We start from the raw sequence: 21,431 nt of genomic DNA on the forward strand, positions 1-21,431 counted from the left end.
TACCATAAATGCCATGCAGCAAATAAAATTTTCAAAACTAAAACATTTTGTAATCTTGATCTTACATACCACTGTGTCAGATGACAATGTGAGAATATTGTACTGTATGGTAACTACTGCAAACCTCTCCACATGGCTGCCCTCAGAAAACCAAGGTGGACATTGCTTGGGACTTTAGCCACTGCTGTCAGAAAATGAGACTAGCAAGGTCTTGACATCACCTCTGACAGTCTTTCCTTCACAGCTGGTGGATGGCATTGGAGATAGTGAAGGATGCATCAGACTGAAATAATTCATCAGCTACATCTACCTCGTACATCCTCCAGGGTCCTGAAGTATGAGAGCATAGCATAAGTGAATCGACCTTTAACTTTAAGGCAGTGATAGATGATGGGATCAGCAAACAATGAAAACATGCAACAAATGCCCCAGGAGCTCTCCATTCCACAATAATAGGGTGAATAAAACCAGCAAAGCTGCAGTAGGATACCATCTACTTCACAAATGTACACACATGCCACTTCTCATTTTTTTCTGTATTGTGCATAGTCACGAATGTGCAGAGTTGCCAACATGAAAGTGAAAATGAGTTACTAATAAAATATGAGAATATTTGAAGTCCTGAAAGTTAAACAGGGAATGTTGAGAATTGACTTGTAGCTCCAGTAAGGTTAGGAGACGTTGGTCATTTGGCAACTTAGTTTAATCAGCTTGCTTTCTTCTCAAAATCTAGCTGATGTCATCTCCATAGAGGGAATCAAGCTTTACAGAACCTCCCAAAGTCATGCACGCTCCTAGATGGCTTGATTGATGACATTTTGGGAGGTCAGGCATAGATACATTTTTATATATTCCCTAACTCCTAAAATTAAAGGAGCAAGTGGGTACTAGAAGCAATATTCAGATTAAAGGGTACCAGATCTCAAGCTATACTAAAGTGATAATCACCAAGATACTGGGGGGTCAGACTAGATACACAAAAGATAGAAGTAAATGACCAAAGTAACCTAGTATTTGATAAATCCAAAGATCCAAGTTATTGGGGGCAGGAACTCACCTTCTGATAAAAACTGTTGGGAAAACTAGAAAACAGTCTGGCATAAACTACTATACACAGACCAACAACTCACTCCATATACCAAGATAACCTCAAAATGGGTATATAATTTACACATGAGGGGTGATATCATAAGCAAATTATCGGAGAATGGAAAAAATTACCTGTCAGATATAAGGATAAGAGAAGAGTTTATAACTAAACAAGAGATAGAATTACAAAAGGCAAAATGAATAGTTTGATTACATTTAATTAAAAAAGTTTTTCACAGACAAAACCAATGCAGTCAAAAAGAGAAGCAAAGGAGGAAACTGGATGAAAAAAAATATAGCAAGGTTGTTTTTTTTTTTTTTTTCCTGATAAGGGCCTCATTTCTCAAACATATAGGGTACTGAGCCAAATTTTTCAAAGTAAGAACCATTCACCCAACTGACAAATTGTCAAAGGATACGAACAGGTAGTTTTTAGGAAAAATCAATGCTATCAACAGTCATTTTAAAATGTTTCCAATCACTAATAATTAGAGAATGCAAATTAAAACTACTCTGAGGTACCACCTCACAACCATCATGTTGATTAACATGATAGAGAAGGAAAATGACACTGGAGGGGATGTGGAAGAATAGGTACACTTATAAATACACTTATGTACTGCTAGCGGGGCTGTGAAACAGTCCAATCACTATGGAGAGCAATTTGGAATTATGCCCAAAGGGTTACAAACTTAACCCAGCATTACTGCTACTAGGTCTGTATTCCCAAAGAGTAAAGTAAAGAAAAATAAAGAATCCATATAAACAAAAAAAAAATATTCACAGCAGCTCTTTTTGTAGTGGCAAAGAATTGTAAACTGAGAAGATGCCTATCAACTGGGGAATAGGTGAAGGAGTTGTGGTATATGATCATGAATACTACTATGCTATAAGAATGATGAGTGGGATAGATTCAAAAAGCCAGGAAAGATTTACATAAGCTGATACAACATGAAGTGAGCAGAACTAGGAGAACATTGTATACAGTAATAGCAATATTGTAACAACAATCAACCGTGAAAGACGTAGCTCCTCTGATCAAGACAATGAAAAACTCATGATGAAAAATACTATCTCCAAAGAGAGAACAGATGGACTCTGAGTGCAGATTGGACATTTTTTTTAACTTAAAAATTTTTTTTACAACATTGTTAATGTGGAAACATACTTTGAATGACTTCAAAAAATAATATCACATCATACTTTGGTGATTGGCAGTTTCCCTAGCCCATGTAGAATTATAGACTCAGAGGGACCTCAAAGATTCTCCAGTCCAACTTGTAACAGATATATAAATTCAATCATAACATCCACAGCCTCCCAGGCTCTCCTTGGAGAAATCTCCAGAGGCATACTATACTTTCTTATTAGATGGTCAATTCTGCTTTCAGACAGGTCTAATTCTTTAATTTCCCTCCTCTCCCTCTTAGACTAAGCTAAAGTCTATATTCCTGACGCAGTGGTCTTAATACTGCCCCCTACCCCAGACCAAGAAAAAAAATGTCCCTTTGACCTGAAAACCAGTCTTATCTATCATGGTTTCTCTAATTCATCATGGTGTCAATTAACAGGATACAATCAAAAGGCTTGTGTGTTAATCGCCATATAAATCCCTACTGTTGCATTTATTTTTTTAAATGAAGAAATAAAATAAATAAATATTTTAAAAAGAATTATGTTAATTTAAGTTTTCCACAACACAGTGACACTATTTTTATTTTTTCCATAACAAATTCATTTCCATTATTTAAAACTTCCTTTCATATTATCACCATGTAATTAGTCTTCCAATCCCACATAATTTTGAGTTAGGTGCTACACAGAACAACACAAAAAGCTATATTCCTGATCATCCAGGACAGTTAATTACAGTGAGTCATTTTTTAAATATAGTATATTATTTATAGTTACGGAGCAAAAGGAAGGAAGAGTGTATTTAAAAGTTAATATCAGATTTTTATTTTAGGGAGAAAGGCAACACATGTACTGCTATAATAAAGCTCACTGAACTTAAAGACAGATGCTTTGGGTTCAGGTCATGGCTCTGATACTTTGCTGAATGGTCTTAAAACTAACCTCTGCCAAGTCTTAGATTTTTTTCCATCAAATATGAATAATGATATTTGTACTATCTCATAGAGTTGTCATGAAGATCAAATGAAATAGTGTGTGTTAAAGCAGTGTGTAAGAGCAAAAGTCTTCCTAACTATCATTATGTCTCAGGGACATTATTTGATCTGTGGTACAAACCAAAGATTTAACAAATGACTTTTTGCATGAGAAAGAGACAGAGAAAGAGAGGCATAGGTGCTGAGGCAAAGGGGCACTGAGGAATAAAAGAAAATATCAAGAAAAGAAGCATAGGAACGTTCCAAACACATCTTACTACTCTTAAAATTTTACATTAGGGCAGACTTTCACTAGAAAAGAAGGAAGAGGAAGATTTTTCTCCTTTATGTTGAATGATATGGTTCTCAGGATGCTGATCTCAAGCTAGCACTATTATTGCCATTATTTGGTTATATTATGAGGCTCTGATGGACTGGCCAGGAAACTTAATCGATATTCACAGCATTCTTTCCATGGAAAAACATGTTTTAAGTGTCAACCTCACCAATGTATTTACAAATGAACTTTTAGGTCATAGCATATTTGCAATAGTAAAATACACATATATGTTTAGTAACCTAAAGATTACAAAGCACTATACATATATCTCCTTGAGACATTTAACAACCCTGTGAGATATTAGTGATATCATTATCCCCATTTTATAGGTGAAGAGGCACACAGAGCTTGTCATTTGCCCCTGATTACAGAGATGAGATTTGAACCAAAGCCTTCTTGACTCCAAATTCTACTCTCTATACCTCTTTATAAGTTAGAGACCGACCATATTCAATATTTTAAAAATTTTTTAAAGCTTTTGGAATGATTACATACTGACTTTCATATATAAAGAATTGTATTCCTAACTAAATGTCAGTAGACCACGTACTACATGTCTACTATTAGTAACAGATCTGCCCTGACCCATTCATGTTTTCTATCGCAGTCTCACTTTTAAAAAAATTAGCACTGCTATTCTTATGATAATGACATGACCATGAATCATGGAACCCTACAATCTCCAGAGGATCAGAATTTTGGGTAACTCAAAGGGCAAAGGAAATACGTATGGTACATATAAATAAACAAGCTATCTCACATTACTAATAGTGAGGCAAGAAATGTCCTTAATGTTATTCAGGAAATGTATAATTGGAAAGGAGGTAAGTTGACCATGTGATAACAGATAAACAGCTCAACCACTATACTGGTATCCACAGAATGTTTTTTTAAAAAGGACTAAAGAAGATAGATATAGATATAGATATCCAGCATAGGGCTCTTTTCCTTTTTCTTTGATTTTTTGGGGGACACACACCTAGTAGCTGTATTGCTGGGTCAAACAAGCTACTCACAGATTTAGAGAACTTTGGGCATAGTTTCAAATCATTCTCCATAATGGTTGGATCAGTTCCCAATTTCACCAACATTGCATTAGTATACTTATTTTTCCACATTCCCCTCCAACATTTGTCATTTTCCTTTTCTGTCATGTTAGTCAATGTGATGGGTGTGAGGTGTAACCTCAAAGTTGTTTTCATTTGCATTTCTTTCCATGGAAAGAATGTCAAATCCTCTCTGGATGATTTTTGGGATAGTAGGGAGAACAGCACAGAATAAGAAAGCACTGGCGAACAAATGTAACCGCTACCATTGGAAGGAGTGGATCACAGATCAATTAAAGTATTACAAGTACCCTTCTAAACTCCAATATATGAAGGATAGGTGACTTCCATAGGGTTAAGAATGCAGTATGGTCAGGACCAACCAGGACTGATCAGGAACATAGAGTACATCACCACAAAAAGTGACCACTTGCTCCCAAGCCCCCAGCGGCCAGTAGGGCATCACTCTCCACTTCCACCTGATGACCACTTCTAGACTAGGTTATTCTAGGTATCTAGAAAACTCTAGTCACTCCTCTGATGTTATGGAAAAGTATCTTATCAAAAAATTTGGTTTTTTTCCCTTATGCAGTGAAAAGGATTAGTTTAATTTGTCAATATTTCTACTGACACAAGACCCTGAATATTAGCTATTCCCCCTGATGGAGAGCCCTAGTAGAAAGGGGATATAGGCAGCCTATAGGCATCATGAGATCACCTGGGAAAGGCGGAGGAAAGGAAAAGGGCAGGAAAGGATGCTAGAGACAAGCTTGACCTATTTGATAGCTTTGCCTGTGGGCAGCCCATAGTGTTTCAGAACAAAGAGAAGATAACTGGCCCACAAGGGAATTAAGTCATGACCTGTCCTCATTAGCTCCCTGGTCTAACCTACTAAGCTAGGTTAAGCACCTGCCTGCAGTATAAGTGCAAAATATTATTTGAAAACACTGATAAACTGGCCTATAACACAGTAGGGATTGGTATCTTCAGATTTCTTTCTCATGTCCTACAAGTGCTTAATTAATATTTTATGTCCCACAGATAAGCACCAAAATACATGCATGGAATTCTTAAAATTCTAAGGATAGCACTATATCAGATCTCACATTTTCCCACAATCATAATATGTTAAAAAAAATAAATGCATCAAGGTTTCTTTCCCTCCAGTTCAAATAAGTATAATTTAACACACGTTTTTGTATATATACATACACATATTTACATACGTACATATATGTATATGTATACATGTGTATATAAGTGTGAATTGTGTGTATGTGATTCTAGGATGGGAGACATTTGGCCCACACGATACAGAAAGAATATATGTGCATGCTGAATACATATATATATATATACATATATGTGTGTGTGTATGTGTGTGTGTCTATATAAATAACCATAAGCAGTTGAAGATAGAAGGGCCCTAAAGACCATCTAGTTCCAGTCTATTATTTTACAGATTAGAATCCCTAGTTGTGATGGGTAGAGTAACCATTGTTATCTCAGTAATAATGTTGGGCCAATGCACTGAGTTAATGCTTTTGGGAAAAAAATCTGTTTCAGGGGTCAAAGTAAAAGGTCAAAGTAACCTCTGAAGGTTGAATGAATAAAAAAAAGTCACAGATGGAATAGAAATTGGAAAATGTTGAAAAAAATCCTATTTTGTTCTCGAACAAGTTGAAGTCCTTATTAACTGAGCAAGTCTTTTCCTTACTAAGCCCAATCTAATTTTTTTTTCATTCAATTTTGTACTATCTGGAGTGCAAAGTAAGCTTTCTACACAGGGGAAAAGTCTTTAAATGAGTAACACAACTTACTTATTCCTGTAAATGAACCCTTATCTAAGACTTCTGGGGAAATTCTGACTCAATAAAACATTCTGCCCTTAAAAAATTTTCGAATGTAATCAAACAACTGTTAAGTGGGCGTGGGTCACTAAAATGAACCTGAATCTTTTCCATCCCCCTCCCCATCATGCTTCCTAAATCCATTCACATTTCTCAGTCAGTACATACAAAGATTGCACAAGGCACAGACTAATAACCTTGGAATAAAAAGTAGTTGAAGAAGCCAAGTGATGTACTGCTTTTGATTAGTGATCAGACAGACTACATGAAGAAATTATTTTTATGGCCAGAAATTTTTTATCTGCAGCTTTCAATTCTTGAAGATTGACCCTGCTCTAAGGGATACAAAGAAATCACTTTCTAAAACTTTATCCTAAAAAAATAAAATAAAACTTTATCCTTATGATGACTGATTGAATCCTTTCCTGTTGGGTTGGTGGTATTTGCTTAAAAACAATGGATATAATATCAGTTATATCTCCCATCAAATGACATTTTTATTCTGAAGTTTTATATTCTTTTCTTATTCTAAAATCATGATTAAACTTTAAATGCAGCAAATTTCCATAGTGCCTGTGGTGTGGAAAAGAAGATTATTTGTATTCAATGTAAGGTAGGTTTAAGAAGAAACATCAGAAAAATATCAGGGAAAAAAAATATCTGTTGGCATAATATAGTAAGAAAATAGATTCCCTGATTGTTTAGTTACAGTTAAAATATTACCACTACCTCCGTTATCTAGCAATTCTCTCCTTGAGTAGAAACTCTATACCCTTTTAGTCTTAGCTTACAAAGACATGCTTTTTTTCTTTTAGAGAACCCCCACATTGAGTTTTGTCATGGGAGTTAACAATACCATTAAATAACAATATAAACATCTGGCATTAATTAATTAGTTTAGGAATGGAGCAATTCATGTATGCTTTGAATGTATCTCTAGCTTTCACCTTGATATCCCACCCGCAAGATTTTTTTAAAATGAAATCCTTCTTTAAGATGTTATTTTTCTCCAGCTATCTAAACTCAGTCAGCATGTTTCAAATCACAGGCTTTGGATCTGCAAAGACAGAAGCTCATTTTCAATTACTTGGAGCAAACCTGTCTCTGGGTAATGGAGTACTGAAAAGCTCTTGAAATCAAATGAATGAAAATTACTACTGTTTTTTCTTTGAGCCCTATTAGTTTCTTATCTCTTTAAAATGTAGTTCAGTCTCCTAAATTCTCACTAACATTATATTACATAGTGGATTTGGAGTATCTTTCTGAAGGATAATCAAGTCCCAATCTGGCCGGTTTTTTTTTTTCTACAAAGTACAGGTAGGTCCTGATGTTACATTTGCTCATACTGGTTTGCCCCACAGGATCTGGAGGAAGATGCAAAACATAACTAGCTATAGTTTTAGGATTTTAAAACTTTAGACTTTCTGGAAAGCAGAAATAGAGAAGAAACACAGATTTCATTTTTATAAAATCATTGACCAGGTTCTTCAAGACTTTCTGAAACTTTTTAATTCATTTTTAACTCAATGGAAATAACCATTCCTATGTTAGCGATCTCTTTCTCAGAAGAGTTGCAGTAGGGAAAACCATGAACTTCTCAGACCTAATATTCACCACCCTGAAAGCAAAGCTGCAAATGCAACCTCCATGCTTCTCTCCCACAGGTCTACCTTTTCAATGAATGCTACTTCATTTCTTGAGACCACAGAATGGAAATAACTTCTGATAGATAGCTAACTTCTCTCTCTCTCTCCGTTCAAATCCAGTGTCAAACACTTACTAACTGTGCCCCCTAGACAAATCACTGACCTTGGGTCTGCTCAGTTTCCCCAACTATTAAAAAAGGATGATCAAGTACCTCTTTCCTAGGATTGATGTATGGATGAAATAATATTTCTAAAGTACTTTTTAAACCTTAAAACATTATATAAATGCTAATTATCATCATCATATTTATTAACAGGATCCCCAGGGCTTAACACTGTGCCAGGCACATACTAAGTGTTTCACAAATATTTACTGACTGACTAGCATATTCCAAAGTGAAGAGCAGTAAGAATTCCAAATATATCTTCTCCACACAGATTTATAGGGAGTAGAATATTCTCCTCCGATTGAATCTGGACAGTATGTTTTTTTTTAAGTCTACTATGATGGCTAATTACTCTCAAAACATTTTGACACTTCACTTTACGTTCATTTTATTAAAAGGTAATTATTATCCTGCCCCCTAACAATTTCATCTTCAGATGCCAAACATCTGAATGCAGCAAATTCAAATGATGCCTGTAAGAGAAGATCTCTGCGAAGAGATGTTATGCCTTTAAAAGCTAGGGAAGAAACAAGAGACGAACCACAATATTAACAGTTATCCTGTAGTTAACAGGCCAGACAACTGTGGCTCAGATAAAATTGCTTAATATTGATTGTCCTTCACTCTGCTTGGAAAATCATCAGATCCTCGAGAGCAACTATGAACAAATAGGAGAAAATATTTCCTGGTTTCTCCCCCCTCAATTCAATCATTTTAATTGAATTATTATGACCACTAGCTTCATACTTTTCAAGCACTTGAGTTTTTCCTACAATCAATTTATGTCGAATTCTAACAGCTAGTTCTTTCAATGTTAAATTTTCAGGCACCTGATAAGTTAAATGGCTACCTCTATTTGAAACAAAAATCTGTATCTACCACCACCTTGTGTTGAAAACCTTGAATCTCCATTTATGCCTGCTTACTAGACATTTTCCCAAAGGACTTGTATTCCATAAGTCTTAGTTTTGTTCTTGGTTGCAAACTAACAAAGTGCTGAATAAACAACTGCTACAAAATGTATACATGCAGGTCCATTACCTGACCTTTGTGTTGTATTATCACATACAGAATGTTTTTGGACTATCGTGGAGTTCCCACTCCCCAGTTGCTTGTCTCACCCTGTTATTCTCCCAAATAAGTTGTTAGAAGTGATTTGTTCAGGCTCCAAGATCTTAAATGTCCAAAGAGAGTCTCACATCCACAGATGAATGGATAGAGTGAAATGAATGAAAAGATACTAGAAAGCAAACATCACCTTGACCATTTAGGTTAGCACAAGCTTACCCTTTAATTCTTTTGACAACATCCCCCCCCCCTTTTTTTTGGTCAGTTAACTTGAAAGTTAATCAGAAGATGCTCAATTTAATAGCAGCTCTAGTGTAAGAACTTTAATAAATTGAGAACTCTCTTCCATCACTCCTCAGTTTCTCTATTAGTGCTTCTAGTGGAGAAACTAGTTCCAGGTTTATGCAATGGGAAAAGGTAATGAAAAGATCAGGGCTCTTGAACTAAGGAGTCAGGATACCTAGGGTGAAATCCAAGGCCTGGCTGCAACTATGTGACCTAAGCCAGTGACAACCTCTGGGCTCTTTTGTTCATCTATAAAATGAGGAGGCTGAACTACTTGATTTTAAAGTTTTCTTTCAAATGTAAGATCTCAGAGTTCAATTTAGCAGAGTTATATGTAACTACAAATGAGACTATCACACTGCTTCAATTAGAGTTTCAAAGATATAGGGGGAGAAGGGAAAGAATGAAAAAAAGTCAAAGTACAGAGGTGTTAAAATAAGCTGGTGTTTCTTCTTTGGGGGGGAGGAAGAGAAGAGGGGGAGAATGAGCATTTTCAAGGAGAATTATTTCACTTAAAACTACTCCTAGAAATTCAAATTTAAGCATATAAATCAAATAAAATGCCCTGTTTTCATAAAGTCTGACAGTGCAGTGCGTAAAGCGCGGTCCTGGAGTCAGAAGGACCCGAGTTCGGTTTCGGCCTCAGACACAACACCCACACAAAAAAACTAGCCCTGTAACCTTGGGCAAGTTACTTAACCCCAATTGCCCTCCAAAAAGCAAAAAAACAAAAACAAAAAACCTTAAAGTCTGACAGTGCATATTCCCACAGTTGTCCAGAAAGGAAAACACTTGAAATGCAGAAGCAAGGAGGGTATCAGGCTCCCACGAAAAGTTACGACAGAATGACGTTTATCCCCAGCAGACAGAAGCTCCGTGGGGTGGAAGTGGGGGCAGGAGAAGGGGATTGTCACTGAGCAAGTTTGCGAGGGCTTGTGTAAACTTACAGGACCGTGGTCTGCTGTGGCACCTTAGGGATGTGATCCAGCATCAAGTGCATGCAGCGGATGGTGCTCTTAAAGCAAAGACAACGGCTAGGGCAGGACAGAGCCGGGAGGACCCACACAGCCAGGAGAAAGCCAGCGGTCCAACAGCCTCGTCTGGGCTCCATCACTGCATCCGCGGCGGCGGCGGCAGCAAAGGCTGAGAGGGCTGCTGGGGATTGTAGCAGCCACGCTTTAGAGAGGCTCTCAAGGAAAGCACAACTCCTATCCAATCAGCGAGGGGGGAGATCACATTACAGAGGCTGTGGGCACAGGGCAGCACTGAGCTCAGAAGGGCAGATTATTAGTCTTGTCAATGTAAAAGTCCTCTTCCCCCCCCCGCAAATAAATTCTTTAAACAAGCTCATATAAATATTAACTTTTTCAAAGGTGCATTCCATTGCACATTTATGTAGGACACAACCTCATTGCCCCTAGCTTTCCTTTTGAAGCTCAGCTTGATTAAAATTTTATAGGATCAATTCAGAACTGATTTTCTTTTTTGTCTTTTAACGTCACCAAATCCTAAAGGGTAGATTTCTAATTAGATGATCTAAGCACAAATATTCCTTCACTACTCCAAAGTTTGATCATTTAATATTCAGTGAAGACAGGGTAAAAATTATTTTTTATAGTAGACTGTATGCTTAACTGGAAATAAGTTCACTTTACAAGTAGTCAAATTAGTGGTAATGTTTAAATGTTAAATTCGTGAATCTATGAAACTATGTGGAAAAGATGCTCTAACACCAAATAAGTCTGCAAGAGTAAAATATGGAGGAGATAGTTTTATTATTAAAAAAAAAAAAAGTTTCATTTGGTCAACCTCTCATTTTCTATTAGTGAGGAACTTTTGACCTGATGCTTACACTGTAATAGTTCTAATGCATGCCTCAGTCAATCAAGCATTTAGTAAAGACTTACTCTATAACAGGCTCAGTGATAGCACAGAGGATTACAAAAACAAAGAGAAAATGGTTCTTGCCTTCAGAGTTTCCATACCTGGGCATAATTTGTGAGTAAACACTAGGTTTATAGCCAGGTAACAAAATATAATAACAATAATATATAATAATATAATATATAATATAAAAGTATAAGAACACTGTTATATTCTCCATTAGCATTAGTTTCCTCATCTTTAAAATGAGGGAAGTAATACTTGAATTATCTACAAACAGTATTATAGTGAAGAAGGTACTTTACAAACTTTAAACTTTAAATGCGACTTAATACAAGATAAATTTAAAACAAATATCTGTTTAGGTATACATTATTTTAAAGAACTCTTTAAAAATTTTAATCTGAAGAATATAAATTCAAATATACTCCTCTACAATAGTACATTTTTAAAAAATTAAACTGACAGATTCAAATTGAGGTAATAACACAAGATAAATGAACATATATCAGGGTAAAATAAAAACCAAGTGAAGTGCTATTGACAATCTTTAAAAATTCAAATGATATGCTTTTCTAGCCCTTAAAGTCTACTGTTTGCCAATACTGCCCTCTTGTGGCAAACTGTTTAAATAGGTGATTTTAATCTAAAAAAATTTTTTTTGATGTGTGTTTGGGGGGCAGGAATGCACACAATTTCAAGGACAGATTATTTTGCTTGACTAACAAGAGAAGAAAAAACAAAAATAGAATTTTGAAGTTTGAAATGATTTTATTATATAAGTTTACAAATTAGTGAGGGGAATAGAAAAGAGATGTGGAGAGCCAACTTCTTCCTGCCTACAATCACACAAACAGGTACCACTGTCACCTATTTCTGTGCATGGAAAAGATGCATAAATGCTATGAATGTTAAATTCAAGATTAATAAACCAACCGATATTGTTTTGCTACCTTTGAGGTGGGGAGGGGGAGGGAGGCAAGAAGTCCATCCCTTTCCCTTTAAGGAATCTCTTTTGTCAATTAAGTATACACATATCAAGCTAGTACAGACTTGATAGAATTGGGTAGAGTTACAAAAGAAACAGATATATGTAGCCTGTGAGGCACAGTAGGATATGACAGCCAAAAAATGCTGACATTTTTAAACTTCACTGAAAAGCATAATATCCAGGACTAGGGAATCAATAAGTCCACTATACTGTGCCCTGCTCAAACCACATCTGGGGCACAGTATTCAATATGGACCCTATTTTAGGAAACACGTTGATGCTAGAGGGCACAAGGAGAAGGAAAGGTAAGAAGGCTTTCAAGTTTATGTCATATAATGATTAGTTGAAGGAACTAGGGATCTTTAACCTCAGGAAGGAAAGATTTGGGGGTATGGAGTGGTACATGATGCTACCATCATGTAGGATGGAATTGTTATGCTTAGCACTTAAAACACACACAAAAACCCTTCACTTGAAGGAAAAGTGTTAGTTCTGTACTCATGCCAAGCAGAAGTAAATTTCAATATGCAGCAATATTAGCTAAAATTACTTAAGGTGGGGGTAGCCAGGTGACGCAGTAAGAGCACTGGCCCCGGAGTCAGGAGACCTGGGATCGATTCTGGCCTCAGATACTTGGAGCCCACACAAAATAACTGGCCATGTAACCTTGAGCAAGTTACTTAACCCCAATTGCTTAAAAAAGAATTACTTAAGGCACCCTTATACTTAGTAAATAAATAAAGCCTGTGTTCACTTTTTACCATTTGTATGCAAGATTTTTGTCTTAGTCAAAAGACAATGTGTGTTGTTCAATCATGTCTGACTCTTCATGTCCCAATTTGGGGTTTTCTTGGCAAAGATACTGGAGTTATTTGCTATTTCCTTCTCTGGCTCATTTGCAGATGAGGAAACTGAGGCAAACAGGCCTAAGAGATTTGCCCAGGGTCACATAGCTAGTAAATGTCTGAGGCCAGATTTGAACTAACAAAGTTGAGTCTTCCTGACTCCACATCTGGCACTCTGTCAACTTTTCCACCTAGCATCCCTAAAGAAGATGTACATAGGGGCAGCTAGGTGGCACAATGAATAGAGCACCAGCCCTAGAGTCAGGAGGACCTGAGTTCAAATCCACCCTCAGACACAAGACACACTTATTAGCTGCGTGACTTTGGGCAAGTCACTTAACACCAACTGCCCTCCAAAAAGCAAAAAAAAAAAAAAGAAAAAAAAGATGTACATAAATAAAATAAGTATGAGTTAAACTGATTTGATTTTATAATATTTGTGAGCCTTCATGGCTACATACCAATTCTTTTATTCTTTCCTGATTACTATGCTACTTCCCAGTATTTATTCCAAATTCATGTCTTCTTTCTCCTCTACTTCTCTTACTTGATTTTCAAAATCCTTTTTGAGTTCTTCCATGGCCTGTGACCAATTCATATTTTTCTCAGAGGTTTTGATGCAAGAGATTTAACTTGGTTGTCTTCTTCTGGTTGTATGTTTTGATCTTCTTTTTCATAAAAATAAGATTCTAGATTAGTCTGACTCTCTTTATGTTTGCTCATCTTCCCAGCCAAATACTTGACTTTCTAGCTCTTTGTCAGGGTAGAACTCTGCTTCCAATTGGGGAGTAGGAGGTGGGGGGGTTGGGAGTGGGACTGGATGTACTGTCCCAGGCTTCAGGGATTTTGTATCAGCCGCTTGATCCCCCATCATCTGAGGGCACAGAGCTCTGGAAGCAGTCGCTGCTGCTGCTGCTGCTACTGCTGCTGCTGCCACCACCCCATCTCCACACCCTAAGGTCGAGACTAGACCCCAAGGGATCACTCTCCTCTTTCACCTAGGTCCCACAGAGTTCCTCCACTGTCCTCAGTGTTTGTGGGTTGAGAAGTCTGGAAAGAGCCCCAGCTGCCAGCAATTCAGTGCCCTGAGGCCTGCTCAGTCCCTGTCTGTTCTGGCACAGCCCACGCCAGACTGCACTCTGCTCCCAGCCCACTGCAACATACCCTTCCTGTTGACCTTTCAGGCTGTCTTGGGTTGGAGATTTGCTTCGCTCTGTCATTTTGTGGGTTCTGTAGTTTTAGAATTTGTTTAGAGTCATTTTTTACAGGTATTTGGAGGGAATTGGGGGTGAACTCAAGCAACTCCTTGATCTCATTGCACCATCCTGGCTCTGCCTCTCCACCTCTTCTTTCTCAGCAGAAGACCTCTTCACACACTTCATGGGAAAAAAAAGAGGCAATTCTAGGGGAGTTCCCTCTATTCCCCAACTCCACATTTTAAGTCATCTCAATGTCATCCCCTATTCTCTCCTATTTTGCTGCTCCCTCAAAGGTAAGATGCCTGTCCCTGGAAACACCAATGTCTCTACTTGTACCATTGATCCCATCTCATCAGAAAGATTTTTCCATATGCACACTCCCCCTTCCCTAATTTTCAGCCTCTTCTTCATTGGCTTCTTCTCTATTGACCACAAAAAATATACAGATCTCTCCCATTAAAACAAAATTTTTAAAAAGCTTGACTATTCCATCCTCTCAAGCTATTACTCTTTAAACAGTCTCTTTCACAGACTTCCAAATACCTACTGCCAATACTTTCTCACTTCCAAATCCCTTGCAATCTGGCTTTCCTTCCCATTACTACTAAGAAGAGGAGTGAGACCTTCCTCTGACCACGTCTTCTATCTCTTGCTGTGAATGGCCAAAGAGTGTCCTCTGGCGGAAGGCCCTTAGGGGCCTGGCAACCTAAATCTGAGTCAGTGCAATTTCCATCTCCCCTCTCTGAGACTTCCATCTCCTATTGCAGTTGCCTGACCTCTAAGAAGAGTGGAATAAAACCTTCTGTGGGGAGTCTGTTCTTCCTCTGCTCTTGGTCCCCAAGAGAAGGCCTAGAGACCTGATACAACGCCTATCTATGCCAAATGCTTCTGCCCCACCAAAAGCTAACATCCCTACCACCATGGCCTCTAGAGTGTGTTCAACAAGCAACAAACTTCCCTTCGTCCTAAATTTTTCCTCTCCAACTCCTTCCATCTTTGAGTAGTCACCAACACCTGCATAACTATTGATGAAACAACCTCTAGGCCAGCCTTTCAAATGCTGGCTGAACCTCCACTCATTCCCCTCAACTCACAGTTAGAGGCAATCGAGTCACAATGCAACCCCAATAGAGTTCTGGGTCACAGTTCAAGGGGAGAGAGAAGCACTAGTAATAAGGGAAGAGAGTACCTGGTCACAATCCCCAGGCAAAGAGAAGCACCAGCACTTGTAACTGCAGGAGACCAGGGGCCCTTGCTGGGTAAAGACCAGAGAGCAGATGGAGAAAGCAGTGCCCATACTTCTCCCAGGGTAACACCACCTTGGAAACATCAAAAATTTGCAGACCCCCAGAACGAGCTTTGAAAACAGCAGCATAAAAAAGCCTGAAGCTTGGGACAATGCCTCCCCACCCCCAGAAGAGCAGAGCCTGACTTTTAATATAAAATTCACTGAAGAAAATAATTCCTTAAAAATTTTTTCATGAATTCACAGTATAATTGATCTATTTCTTGCCTTCTTTGGGTGGAAGAGGACTGGGAAGAAGGGAGGAAGAGAATTTGGAACTAAAAATTTAAAAAGAATAGAATGTTTAAAAAATAATAAATTAAAATGTAAAAAAAAAACCACAACTATGAAACTCTCTGACCATTATCTATTGTCTTTCTACCTCTCTCTCAACTTTCCCTTGCCAAAATCTACTGTTTATCTGCCAACCCCTTGATCCCTTCAGTTATCTAATACATTTTTGTATTAGCCACTTTCTCCTCTTTTCCCCTTCTTGACCTCTTGGTAGACCAGTTCTTTTCCCTTGAGTCCCTGTCCTCCTTATCATACTGCTGATTAAAACTTATCAAGGTTAGCCTTGGATTACTACAACCATCTGTTGCCTTCATTCCTACATATGTATAGTGCTGAATGAAGGTGGAGAAAAATCAAGCAACCCATTCTTACTGAGTCCACTATAAATGCTACACATTCTTACCTAGGCCCTCATTGCTGCCTGGCAATTCTTCTATACTTTCTTTATAAACTTATTATTCTAGTTTCCATAGTGCTTCTTCAAACCTTTTTATCTCCTACTCCCAACCTTCTTAATTGAGAACCTTGCCTCATATTTCACAGAAAAAAAATGAAACCATTCTTTGTGAGCTGCCTCTTTTCCTCTCCTCTTCATATCACTCATATACCTTCTGTCATTATCTCCTCCTTCCCCTCTGTCTCACACGAAAAGATGGCCCTAATCATTACCAAGGTATCACTCATTACCCCCTCTATGTGCACAAGCAACCCTGTTTCATCCTGTCTTCAACAGATTATCCCCTTTGTGATTCCTATTCTCTCATCTTTAATCTCTACTACTGGTTCCTTCCTTACTGCCTACAAACATGGCCACGTCTCCCCACTTTTAAAAAGACAAACCAACTTCATCCTTCCACCCCCATTATCATACTATATCTCTTCTTCTCTTTGTGGCTAAACTCCTTGAGAAGACTTTGACAATAGACACCCTGCTATTTTCTCTCCTCTCACTTTAACTCTCTACAATCTGACTTCTGACCTCAACATTTAACTGAAGTGGAATGTTTTGCTCTTCAAAGTTACTAGTGATCTCTTAATTGCCAGTTCCAATGACCTTTCCTCCATCCTAATAATTTTTTTTTTACCTCTGTAGCTTCTGACAACCACCCTTTTCTCAACAGTCTCTTCTCTCTAGGATTTGGGGACACTACTCTCTCCTGGTTCTCCTCCTGCCTGTCTGCTCTTTTTTAGTCTTGATCCTCATTTAAGCCAGGCTCTCTAATCATAGGTGTGTCTCACAGTGCCCGTGGATTTAATTATCTTTTCCAGGCTAATGATTCTCACCTTTTCAACCTTAATCTCTCTGCGGACCCCATTTCACTTCTCTATGTTTTTCACATATCTTGAAATGGGTATCTATCTGAAACTCAGTATGCTGAAAACTGAAATGATTTTTCCCCTTAACCCCACCAAGGCCATGCAATCCTCCAAATCCTGCAGTTTCAAACCCAGGCATCATCTTCACTCTCCCCCTCCAATAGCCAATCTGTTACAAAGGCTTGGCTTTTTCAGCTTTGTGATTTCTCTTGAAGATGCCACCTTTTGTCCGATAAAACTGCCAGGACTCTGGTTTAGACCCTCATTCATCATGCTTGGCCTATCCCCACATCCTCTGGGTGGGCCTACCTGCTTCAGTTCTTTCTATCCTCCAATACATCACTCCATTTAGCCACCAGTCATTTCTTTAAACTACAGACACCCCTACACAATAAACCCCAGTGACTCTTGTATGGCCTCCAGGACCAAGTACAAAATCCTCTAGTGTTCAAAGCCCTTCATGACCCACCCTCTCCCTGCCTTTCCAGTCTTTTTACATCTTACTCTTTTCCCATATATACTTTGATCCTGCGACAGACAACCTTGCTGTTTCAGAGGTTCAGAGCATTTTCTCCAACTGTCCCTCAGACCTGAAATGCTCTCTGTGGCTTCCAAGTAAAATCTCCTTTTTCTACAGAAAGTTTTTCTCAGTCTCCTAACTCTAGTGCCTTACTTCTTTTATTTCCCATTTATTCTAAATATAGCTTGTTTGTACATAGTTTTTTGTCTCTCTCATTAGAATGAGCTCCTTGAGGGCAGGAACATTTTGCTTTTTTGTAACCTCATTGCTTAGCAGTTACCTAGCACAGTGTTCTCATTGATGGGGTGCTTGGGTCCCTGTGCTTGAACCCCAGTTTGTTAAATCACATCTCTACCTAGCCTCAAATCTCCCTAGCCTCAGAACATTATCTCCTCGAACCAGTACTCTGCATAGCAACCATTCATGATCAAGCCCCAGCCAAATGTTTATCTCCTCTTGGTACAATAACAAACTGCACCTATGAATCCTTCACTAGATTATCTATAAGTAACTCCCTAGCTTGTTATATGCATCCGGAATCCCTCGTTATGTATGCCTTAGGCTTGGCATATACTAAACTCCCAGCATCCATCTTGTCAAACATGACACTGTTGGGTGGCAGCATGGTCAGCCCTGACCGTTAGCTGACTTGGTGATGTTTCAAACCTAAAACCACACCTCCATGCAGCCCCACCTTGGTTATTTCCCAGTGAATTCTGGGCAATATACCTGCGCAGTAGACATTAAAAGTATATGTTCCTTTAAGAACTGACCACTTTAACTCCTCCTTGATATGGCCCTGATTCACCTAGTTAGCATAATTGGCACAGGTTATACTATAGAATATCCTATATAAACTTTTATTGTACTCCTTTAAGGTTGCAGGTTCCCTAAGAACTCTTGCCTGCTGTATAGTGCAACAATAAATCTTTGCTACCTTAGCTTAAAGAGTGCTTGTGTCCATGAATTCATTCTAGGCTGCTTTCCAGGGACTCTGGTTATTAGGGTTCCTGGACTCATGAACTCCTTGACCCCCATGTCATCAACATGACCCAATGTTCTCTATATTGCTAAATCCAAAGTCTATTTTTCAGTCCTGATCCTTGTTGCCACTTCTGCATTTGCCATCTTTGATGTACTTCTGGATACTTCCTCCACCCTGGCTTTTCCTGACATTTGTTAAGCTCCCTGAAGGCAGGAACTGTCTTTGACCTCTTTTTGTATTCCCAACTTGGTGTCCATTAGGCATTTCATGTTTATTCACCTTCCTACCTAAAAGAATCTCATGTATCCCAAAACCCCTACAATTGTACACACCTGGACTCTCTCCTAGGGTCCTCTTTCTTGACTACAAAAGTCATTAAAACCCATGAATCCAGCTATCATCTCCTAAATCAAGATGTTCAACCCTCTCATCTCTCCTGAACTACCTTCTGAGATACTACCACCTACTTTCCACTCATACATGCAAATCCATCCCTCTTCTTTTGAGGGTACCACCATAATTCTAGGCACTCAAATTCACAAGAAACTGTTCTATGGTAATGCTGAATTGACTATTATAATAGCCTCCTAATTGGTCTTCACATATCCAGTGTCTCCCTCTAATCCAATCCATCAGTTTCAAAATCAGTGTTTCTAAAACAGTCTAACCATGTCATCTTCCTCCTTCAGAAGATTGAGGGGCTCCCTATTGTTTTTAGGATAAAAAGGAATTTAAAGCCCTTCCCAATATGATTGCAGCCTGCCTTGTGACACTGATTAGGTTTTGCTTCTTACACTGATTTTTGGCCAAGTTGGCCTTCTTGCTCTTCCCTGTACAGAACATTCCCTCTCTCCCATTTCCTATGAACAGGTTGCTCCCCATGCCTAGTATGTTGTTTCTTGGAAGCTCTACTCCCTTCTCTACCCCCTGCAGTTTAGATTCCTCCTTCTTGATGGTCTTCTGCCAATTAAATCCCCTCAAAAATCATTATATCCCCTATGAAGTTTTATTTTCCCAAGAGGATGCAAACTCCTGGAGGGCAGGCATTGTCTCACTTTTGTGTTTGTATACCCAGTTCCTAGAAAAATGCCTTAAGTGCTTGATAGTTGCATAAAAAATGGGAAGCACTGCTTTTGTCTTGTTAATTTTTTATAAAATGGGTCATCAATAAACTCCATTATGATGCATAATAACAGAAATTACACTTACCTAAGAATCATGAAACCTGTGTACATACTAGCCTTGGCTATGTCACCAACTACTCGTGTATTATGACTAGGGCATCACACTGTCACTGAACATACCTTCCTCTTATGTAAAAGGAAGTAGACAAGAATTTCATGTCTTGTTCAGCTCTAACCTTGGAGCTACAGAACCCACAAAATGACACAGAAAAGCTAACCTCCCACTGAGAACAGCCCGGCAGGCTGGCAGGAAGGGGCCAGCACAGCACTCTGGGAGCTAAGCCCAGCCCTGCTTCAGCTGGAGGTCTTAGCCCCAGGGTGGCCTGACCAGACACCAGCTAAAGGGACTTCAGATCACTAGCAGCTGTAGCGGTTTTCAGAAGTATCAAAACATAGAGGATAAGGACAAAGTGTGAGGTAAGTGCAGTCACTATATTAGAAGTAGATCTTCATGTTTTAAAATCTTTTCTAGAAAAAAATGCCAATAATAGCCATTCAACCAGAATACGTAAATTATTACTTAATCAGATATAAAACTTTGGGATTTGGTAGTGCGATCCAACCTTTATTCCCTGGAGGGAGAAGCCACTGAGAAGCTATGGAGCGTGCAGCCACTGGCACGTGGCAGCTTCAGCTCCTGGCCTGCAGATTGTAGGGGGACCAAGCTACCAGTCTGAGGGGTAATTGCTCTTGCTTTTTTAACCTGCTTGGATCTGGATCACTGTCTAGGTTGGAGGTCCCCGGGTGTGTGACCAGCTTGCCAGAGTGTGTGGAGGCTTCAGAGAGGGCACCCAACTAATACCTTAGGCAGCTGAGAAAACCCCAGTGTTTGGGATGAAGCTACCCTGTCTGGTAGCAGAGTCCTACTGCAGCAAAAAGCCCAAAAATCAAATAATTGAGTGGCAACATGAGCAGGCAAAGGAAGCAAACCAAGCAGAGCAATCCAACTTTACACTCCTATTTGGGGGACAAAAAGAATCAAAGCATGGAACAGGAGGAAGACAGTGAAGTCAGAACTCCTGCAACAAAAGCTTCCAAGAAAAATATGAGCTGGTTACAGGCCACAGAAGATCTTAAGAAGGATTTTGAAAATCAAATAGGAAAAGTGGAGGAAAAATTGAGAAATGAGAACAATGCAAGAAAGTTATGAAATGAGTCAACAACCTGACTGAAGAAAATAACACCTTAAAAATTAGACTAACTCAAATGGCAAAAGAGGCTGAAAAAGTCAATGAACAAAAAAATACCTTAAAAAGCCAAATTTGCCAGATGGAAAAAGATTCTCAAAAGCTCACTGAAGAGAATCATTCCTTCAGAATTAGACTGGA

The 21,431-nt window shown here is 38.6% G+C and overlaps 2 protein-coding genes across 2 annotated transcripts in view; both read right to left on the bottom strand.

The window, feature by feature from the left end:
- Positions 1 to 10,803, bottom strand: part of PXDNL (peroxidasin like) — a 557,041-nt gene extending 546,238 nt beyond the window's left edge. Inside the window, exon 1 of the mRNA XM_069099924.1 lies at positions 10,547 to 10,803. Coding sequence (XP_068956025.1) covers positions 10,547 to 10,710 — 164 coding nt within the window. The 5' untranslated portion in view covers positions 10,711 to 10,803. The remainder of the gene's footprint in view (positions 1 to 10,546) is intronic.
- PCMTD1 (protein-L-isoaspartate (D-aspartate) O-methyltransferase domain containing 1) overlaps positions 1 to 21,431 on the bottom strand; it is a 548,363-nt gene that overhangs the window by 469,426 nt on the left and 57,506 nt on the right. The window lies entirely within an intron of this gene.

Source organism: Petaurus breviceps, unplaced genomic scaffold, assembly GCF_028583685.1.
Source record: "Petaurus breviceps papuanus isolate PSGF00001 unplaced genomic scaffold, PetGlider_PUasm1.0 38, whole genome shotgun sequence".
Classification (NCBI taxonomy): Eukaryota; Metazoa; Chordata; class Mammalia; order Diprotodontia; family Petauridae; genus Petaurus; species Petaurus breviceps.